At 37.7% G+C, this 9,220-nt stretch overlaps 1 protein-coding gene across 1 annotated transcript; it reads left to right on the top strand.

Annotated features, from left to right (window-relative positions):
- Positions 1 to 700: 700 nt before the first annotated feature.
- eno1b (enolase 1b, (alpha)) lies at positions 701 to 9,219 on the top strand. Its single transcript, XM_053683861.1, has 13 exons — positions 701 to 821; positions 2,637 to 2,725; positions 2,930 to 3,025; positions 4,253 to 4,311; positions 4,399 to 4,468; positions 4,750 to 4,883; positions 6,608 to 6,830; positions 6,923 to 7,120; positions 7,304 to 7,505; positions 7,929 to 8,037; positions 8,267 to 8,325; positions 8,729 to 8,827; positions 8,977 to 9,219. The coding sequence occupies exons 2-12, from the start codon at positions 2,641 to 2,643 to the stop codon at positions 8,793 to 8,795; spliced, it is 1,302 nt and encodes a 433-aa protein (XP_053539836.1). The 5' UTR covers positions 701 to 821; positions 2,637 to 2,640; the 3' UTR covers positions 8,796 to 8,827; positions 8,977 to 9,219.
- Position 9,220: the final 1 nt, after the last annotated feature.

The raw sequence follows: 9,220 nt of genomic DNA, 5'->3' as shown, positions 1-9,220 counted from the left end.
CCCCCTCCAGATTGTGACCCCAGTAAAGTCATCTGGTCTACCCTGGCCAACCAAATGTAAAAGGTGTGGCACTGCTCCTGGACTACAATATTCCACCAATCAAAATATCTGCTCAGTCAGTGGTTGTACTAAATGTTTGTCTCTTTCCACTAATGCACAGGTTCCCAACCCTGGTCATCGAGTACCCCCTGCCCTGCAGGTTGCAGTTCTTTCCTGTGCTCTATCACACCCACTTCAATTGAGGAGGTTGATTAGCTGGGAACAGGAAAAACAATAAAATATACAGGGCAGGGGGTTCTCCAGGAGCAGGGTTGGGAACCTGTGCACTAACGGATAGGGTAGAGGTGGAGTGATAAACTGTGCACAGCAGCAGATGGGCTACAGTATTTTTATACTTAAAAAGTGCAGGTATGGTAGGGGTAAGTGAAAAAGTGATCACTGCGTGCTGATACATATATACACTGCTCTCACTGTACACTGAAGACACACCAGAAGAGTAGTGAATTTAATCAGCAGATGGCGACATGCTCTGTGTCTATACTGTATATTGTCTTGTCGAAGACACTAGACGAATCCCTCAATTCTGATTGTCCTCCACGCGTATTTCGGTAAAATCCCACCTCCTGCACGAGGATTGGCTAATTCTTTATACACTCATCTCGCTGATTGGACAATTTCAGTGTGACTGCTGGTGAATATCAGCTAGTAGCCAATCCTGTGCGGAGGGAAAACGCTTGACGGTGGTAATAAGGCACACAGGCTCATTCAGCCAGATAACTCCTCGTCTTTCAGCGCTTCTTCACTGCGTGTCTATCCTCAAGGTAAACAGCATTTTATGAAGCATTTCATTGTTTTCTCCCCACAATAAAGTGCATATTCAGCTGCATCCGTTATCCTTGTTAAAATTCAATGTGGTAGTGTTTTCTCTAAACGGTAGCTGTGAGTCAGAGAGTTAATTGGATGCCAAATTATGGCTGTCTTTTTTAAAAAAATTTATTATTATTTTTTTTTATAAACGTGATGTTAGTAATGTTATAATGATTAGCAGCATGTAAGGTCGGCGTTGTGGCTCAGTGTGACACAGCAGATCATGGAGTCTGAAACAGACTGCACTGACGGTTTTTTGTTTGTTTGTTTGTTTGTTTGTTTGTTTGTTTTAAATCGCTCTTTTGGTCGTTTATATCACACAGTACCTAGCAGAGAAAGTGTTGCTTCATTGGTTGATGAGCAAGGCATGTGTTGGACGATTAAAGTGGACTACTCATCAGCAAGACAGAAATGATGCGCAGAAATTCCGGCTCTTTTCAGTGATTCGGATCATTTGGCTCAGCTCACAAACCGACTCCGAACCGACTCTTTCAGCTCATTGTCATTTTCTTTCTTAATCTGACTAGTGGTTGCTCTTCCTTGCCTTATTATAGCTGAAATTGTTTGAATGAAATATGCTCTCTATTTGACTTAACAGTTCTTTGCATTGTATTTATTTAAAAATATAACAATTTTTTTTTTAATCATTGTTTAACTAGCAAAACCCTACAAATGTGCTTTGACAAGTACAGTAAACATCCCTGCATGGTGACTGTGCCTGCTGTGTCTTTCTTTAAGAAGATTTATTTCCATTTATCCTGCTAATGGATCCTGATAACCCTGATACACTTGATTACATCTTCAGCAATCTGCAGCGCAGCAGATCCTCACTGTTCTGCTGCGTCATGCACACACAGACTTAAACAGATGCTGACGTGAGGATTCAGTGGCTGTATTTTTATTAAATTACTGCAAGACTAATGACTCGTATATGTGAGTCAGTGCTCCACGTTCACCTAAAATAGCTGACTTGTTCTCCATGTCATTGCTAAATCTAATTAGGGCCCTTAATCCTGTGCTTTGGATTCAGTGAGAAAATGTTAGCTCCATTTTTGAAATCAGTCACTGGTTAAAACATTTGCAAGTTCATCCACATTTAGTTTTAAAGTTGTATATTTTAAAATTGATTGGTTATCGATTAAAATGGTAATACTTGTTTTCAATATTGGTATCGCCAAAGTTATGTTTTCAGTGTTTTGTTGTTTCTGTCTTGGCATCAAATAATGTTCGAAATCACTTCGATTCTCTTCTGATAAATAAAAAATAAACCCAACTGGAAACGAAATCTGTTTTGCTTTATTGATAAGAAACTGCTGTGAATGAAGGAAACCATTTTCTGTTTTATTTAAAAGGAACTGTGTTACATTGTCAATTTTATTATTAACACTGGAATGTGTGTTTACATTTCCATCCATTATAGTACAATAAACTATAGTTTATGTACTGTTAATATAAACCAGTGGTGGGGGATCACTGCTCTTGCCCAGTTTAACCACTGTGTATGTTACGTTTGAGGAGTTAATCTAGCTAAGCTAAAATCCTGCTAAAGCGATGAGTCTTATAAAGCACACGAACAAGTTCTGCACATTGTTACCTTCTACTTTAATGAAGAAGTTGTTCTCACAAAAATTACATGTGTTCAAGCTTTAAGTCATTGTATTTTCACTTGGCTAACACTTTACATATACTTTATGAACACTGTATATAAACCATTTGAGAAATGTTAATTTGTGTATAAATTTCCTTTTTACTATCTTGTTACTCTTCAGCAACATGTCCATCGTGAAGATTCATGCTCGGGAGATTTTTGATTCCAGAGGGAACCCGACAGTAGAAGTGGACCTTTACACAGACAAAGGCAAGTCTTCATTATTCTCAAGAGAGTATGACAGTTCAGAGCTAAGATTAACTTTTGTTCACAAATTTGTATTAATGTTCTCAAGCAAACCTCAGATAGTTTTACGTTTCTGAATACAGGACTATATTGTTCGATTATCTTTATTCATATTGTTGTCTCTTAGCTCATATTGATGCCTTTCATTGACTTTGATTATCTCTGCAGGTCTGTTTCGAGCTGCTGTTCCTAGTGGAGCGTCCACTGGCATCTATGAAGCGCTGGAGTTAAGGGACAATGATAAATCATGCTATATGGGGAAAGGTGTGTGTGAGTGAGTGAGTGAACGAGCACAGGCATGTTAATTAATAAATAAGATTCTTTAAGTTGTGGTATTATGGGGCCACATCTCCTTTATTTCCATAAAATAAAAGCTGAAATCTATCAGCATTCTCCACTGAAGCTGTACCTTAGCCTCTACAGTAGGTGATTTCCTCTAGGTATTTAGCATCTAAAGAAGCTAGGGGAAAAAGTTAATTGATTAGCAAGATTAAATTGTAATGTATAGGATTTCACCTCCAAGTCTCATATACGTCAAGTTACTAAAGAAGGCCTTTATTTATTTATTTATTTATTTTATAAATCTGTGTTCTCAAATTATATATAAAAAACTTGTATATAAAAAATTTCCCCCCCAAGAAATCATATTTTTAAAAAGGGTGATGCAGTGTGTAGCATTGTTGCCTCACTGCTCTCAGGTCCTCAGTTTGATCTCGAGTTTGTCATTGATCCTGAGACTATATGGTTTTCCTTACATCTCTCAAAACGTGGTGTGAATGAGCGTGTAAATGTGTGTTTGCATGTTGCCCAGTGATTGACTGGTCTCCCATCATGGACAAATTCCCATCACTCACCCAGTGTTCCTGGTCTAGACACAACAGTTACTAAAGATGAATGCATGAATTAATATTTCTGAAAAATATCATTTACACCCTTATAAATCACAAGTGTGCAACTTTGTGTACATAGAACATCTACATGTGGAGTACATTTCTGCTGTTTTTGTTCTGTTCCCTTATGCAGCCTTTATATCTAATAAATTGTAAATGAGGGCCCATTAGTGGTACTTATTTGGTATTATCAGGTAACTTTTTTTATTTATTTATTTATTTATTTAAAAAAAATTTTAATAAGAGTTGATTGGATGATGAATGATCTGATAATAGCATGCTGAATAAAAACAACGGGGCTGATCAATTTGAGTTTATGTTCAGAAAACTGAACAGAATTCCTGCTTGCTGAGCAGTCCTTGGTTACGCATGATGATCATTCATGTGTGAATGACTTTAATGATACTGGTATTTGGCTGAAATTTTTAATTGCATCACCAGCAATAGCTGGAATGAAGGTGACTGGAATGGGGGTATTTGAGAATTTGATCACTGCTTTGTGTTCACTAATTGAGCCCAATGCATGCAAGATCAAAGGGTTTGTACTGGAATGTGTATTTATTGTGCTATCTTGTTTAATGCTGCTTTTAATGTACTGCAGGTGTCTCAAAGGCTGTTCAGCATGTCAATCAAATAATTGCACCTGCACTGATCGAACAGGTTTGAAGTGTTTTCAAATAGTTTTACCAAATGAAATCGCAAACTTTTCATTATTGCGCATAAAATTAACTGGGTTTAATTTTCTAGGGAATCTCTGTAGTTGAGCAAGAGAAGCTTGACCAGTTCATGCTGGAGTTGGATGGCACTGATAACAAGTGTAAGTTGTTATAATAATACACCCACTGTTCACTCATTTATGGGATGGATTATTAGTCTTATTTTTTTTTTCCTTTTCATACTTGGCTTATTTGCATGAACAACACTTTAAGAACATAGGGGGGAAAAAAGTGCAATCGCATTGATCTTGCTGAACGGATGAGTTCTACAAAAATTAGTTTGGACACTGAAATGAATTGTTTTTTTTGGATGAGCTACTATTAATTTATTTAAAATAATTTATTTATCTAATAATTTGTGTCCTATCCATTCACGTTTTAGCTCAGTTTGGAGCTAATGCCATCCTGGGTGTATCCCTGGCTGTGTGCAAGGCAGGAGCTGGAGAGAAAGGTGTCCCTTTGTATCAACATATTGCTGATCTTGCAGGCAACCCAGAGGTCATCCTGCCAGTGCCGGTGAGTAGCAGAGAAATTAAAATTGAACAAACTACAATGAATTAAAGGAATACTTCAGCCTTTTTTTTGAGGGAGGTGGTGATGAGTACTGACCAATTTCACTGTTTCTCTGCATGAATAAAGCATACAAATAACCAATAAAACATGCTAATAATGGAAGTATAAGGGCGGTTGATTTAAAATAAGCAATTATATAATATTAACTTAAAACTACAAAAATGTAAATTTTAGTCACTTGTGCTTTCTGGTATCCATGCACAATCAAACAGGAGCTGAAATCCTTCCATACTTGCATTGATACAGATTACACCTGGAACACCTAACAAGAAATTCTTCTAGTAGTTGTCCCATGTCTAAAACAAGGTTTTACAGATTTATAGCTTAATTTGCAAATACTTTTGACTGAAGAATTTACAGTATGTGCAGCTTAGTGGTGCAGAAGGTAATATGATTCCACAGATCCAGGGTCCTCAATTTCTCATGGTTTCCCTATTGGCCATGTGGGATTTCTCCAGGTTCACCAGTTTCCTCCCATCTCCCAAAAACATGCCGGTAGCTAGACTGGCTATGCAAATTTTCCCTTTGGTGTATTTCTTCCTCATGCCCAGTGCTCCCAGGATAGTTCCCAGATCCACTGCAACCTTGACCAGTAACCGTAAAGTGGCTACTGATGATGGATGGCTGATTAAATGAATTTATTATTTGAAGTGTCTGTGTTTTTTGCATTTATTAACTTTTCAAACAAATATCCTTAAACATCCATTATAAACGTATATTTAGGGTGTTTTCACACCTAGTATGTTTGAGCCCTCCAAATGCTCTCAGAGCAGTTCAGCCTGTATATGTGAACAAATAAAGTGATCTCAGACCCCCTCTAAAAGGACCCAAAAGCGAACCGTACTCGGACCACCTGCGGAGGTCCATTTGTGGTTCGATTTCTTCGATATGTGAAGGCAATGAGGTCCCGATTCACTTTGCCTTTTGTTTCGACATGTGTTCCTGGAGGCTTGCCGTACCTGCAGCCATGTTCAGTCACTGCTGAAAACAACACAACTTTTCACCATGTCAGGTTGTAGGGTTATGTGTGCCTGAGGAGGAGAGCTGTGCATTTCTTGAAATTTGGTAAGAGGATTGCGTTAAATGGCAATATCAACACAGAAGAGCATAAGAGTTTCTTTTGTTTTCTTAAAAAATTAAGGAAAGAGGCTATAACAGAACAGCACTACAATGCAGAGTTAAAAAAAAAAAAAAAACAGGTCGGAAGTCCATAAGCACCTGTGACAAAATGTGTCGAAGTGGTGAGTCCACTGAAATTGAGGATCACTGTCCCTTCTATGGTGACTTGGATGAAATTTTCTGTGCAAGCTGGGGTCTGAGTTCTTATGAAATTGTGTTTTGTGGACACGAACGGGTCTGAGATCACCTCATTGCTGAAGAGGACCACTATATTGTGAACTGCAGTCACTTCTGGCTGGTTCCCTTTCTGATTCACTTTAAGTGAACTGGGTTTGGCTCTTTTAAAATAAATGTGAAAACACCCTTAGATTAAACAGATATAAAATATATCTAAATTTTTTCCTCAGTACAGAGAAATGTCTCGGTTCTTGTCCACTCTGTTACTTATTTCCTTATAAAGTTGCAAATTTGATGTTGGTTGATTGGTGAGCACTATTGAATGCAGACATTTGAGAAACATTTACATATATTGCCTGTTTTTCTTCAAGGCTTTTAATGTGATAAATGGTGGCTCCCATGCGGGCAATAAGCTGGCGATGCAGGAGTTCATGATCCTGCCAGTGGGAGCAAATAGCTTTAAGGAGGCCATGCGCATCGGGGCTGAGGTCTACCACAACCTGAAAAACGTCATTAAGGAGAAGTATGGCAAGGATGCCACCAATGTAGGCGATGAGGGTGGATTTGCTCCAAATATCCTGGAGAATAAGGAAGGTAGTAAAGTGACGAAATAGTTGTAGTAACCCTGTGAATGATGTACATATAAAGCTGCTGAATGTTAACTGTAATATTTGTGTCTGCCAAAGCTCTGGAGCTGCTAAAGCTTGCTATCAGCAAAGCAGGTTACTCGGATGAAGTTGTTATTGGCATGGATGTGGCAGCATCAGAATTTTACCGGGATGGAAAATATGATCTGGATTTCAAGTCACCTGATGACCCCAGTCGTTACATCACCTCTGATGAACTTGCTGAACTGTACAAGAGCTTTGTGCAGGATTACCCTGGTACCACCTGTTTTTAGTCTGTAGAACTCTGAGCCCTGATTTGTTCTGTTTTGCTCGTTAAAATATAAGCTTTACGTTTTATTAATTTCACATTAACTATATGACAACAATGTAGTAATGTTAGTGTTTTTACCCTTTGCTCACTAGTTCAGTTATTTCTAATTTTTTGTCCCTATATTGAAGTGGTGTCCATCGAGGACCCATTTGACCAGGACGACTGGCAGGCCTGGGCCAGCTTTACAGGCACTACAGACATTCAGGTAGTTGGGGACGACCTGACCGTGACTAACCCCAAACGCATTTCCAAAGCAGTGGAGGAGAAGGCCTGCAACTGTCTGCTGCTCAAAGTGAACCAGATTGGCTCTGTAACTGAGTCCCTGCAGGCGTGAGTTCACAATTCACTCATTGCATTCATTGGGTTGCAAGAAAATGGCATTGGCATCCTACTTTTTTCTGTATAGGTTACAAAAGACACATTGATTCTTTTTACATACTATTCTGTGACTCATGACCACTAAAATAAGCATGCATATGGAGACTGTGAGAAGAAGCTGGAAGTGGTAGATGTTAAAAATGATAAATCTTGCAATGTTGTACAGGTGAACATGTCTTTGATCCAAATATCCTGTTTAGTATTAAAATGGCCATGGAATACCAATAATTAGTTTTGCATTTTTGAAAGTTGTGATTTACTTAAATTACTATTTCTGTAATCAGTTGATTTTTAAATCATTATATAGATTAGGCATGTGCAATTATGAGTGACTGAGTCATTTCGCTGACCCTTTGACCTATTGTTTCTTTGCAGATGTAAGCTGGCTCAGTCCAATGGCTGGGGTGTGATGGTGAGCCACCGCTCAGGAGAGACTGAGGACACTTTCATCGCTGACCTGGTGGTTGGCCTGTGCACTGGACAGGTACATAGTGTTTTAACCTTTTATTTAGATGCAATTAGAGAGGAAATGTGGGTGCAATAGCCATTTTACAAGATTTGTGTGGGATTTACAAAGACCACTCAAACTATTGACTTGGTGATAAAACTGCAGCTGTTTGTATGTTGTTCAACTTTCTGCACTTCTTTTAGATATGTTCTTCAGTTGATTTAAAAGCGGTGTATAATTTACCGTATTTATATTCTGTTTATAGATCAAAACAGGAGCACCCTGTCGTTCTGAACGCCTGGCCAAATACAACCAGATCCTCAGGTGTCTGTCTTTGTCATATTACTACAGTTACCTGCACAAAGTCCTGCTTGTTATCATGACAGAAATGGCTGTCTGTAGCATAGTAATTTGAATATAAAATAAAGCCCCTGGAGTGAAGACTTTTCTTCTTTCTATGAACACCATTAAAATATTCAGTTGTTTGCATTTGCAAATCCAAAGTGACTGACAGTTGGGATGGGATACAACTGAGCAGTTGAAGGTTAACAGTTTTGCTCATGGTCCCAACAGTGCTGTTTGAACTCTCAATAATCCGATCGGTAGCCCAAAGCCTTAACTGCTCAGCTACCACTTCCCCAGTATGTCACTTGTTGTCTGATACTGTAGTCAGCTGTCCATTTTGTAATTGTTTTTTTTCTTTTTCTTTTCCCCCCTCTCTCCACAGAATTGAAGAGGAGCTGGGTGATAAGGCTCATTTTGCAGGGAGGAAGTTCAGGAACCCACTGAACTGAGTCAGAGCTACTGACTACACTATATATATATATATATATATATATATATATATATATATATATATATATATATATATATATATATATATATATATATATATATATATATATATATATATATATATATATATAGAAAATTAGTAATTATTATAGAAAATTAGAAATTATTATAATTATTATAGAAATCTAGAAAATTAAAGTGTATCTATAGAAATCTGTACTGTATCACTGACAAGGGTGGATATATGAAATATTTCAGAATGGATAAACAGATCTGCAGTATTTGTTTGTTGGTAAAATACTAATGCTGTGAAATTAATTACTAACTTACCAAGAATTGTATTTATAAAAAGCCAATTATGTCTGGTTTTAGAGCATCTTGTGTTTCCAGCAGATTAAAAATAAACATGACCTCAAAAACCTTT

Source organism: Ictalurus punctatus, chromosome 11 (genome assembly GCF_001660625.3).
Source record: "Ictalurus punctatus breed USDA103 chromosome 11, Coco_2.0, whole genome shotgun sequence".
NCBI lineage: Eukaryota > Metazoa > Chordata > Actinopteri > Siluriformes > Ictaluridae > Ictalurus > Ictalurus punctatus.
Note: the sequence above shows the minus strand (reverse complement) of the source record. Positions and strands in the feature narration are given on the sequence as shown.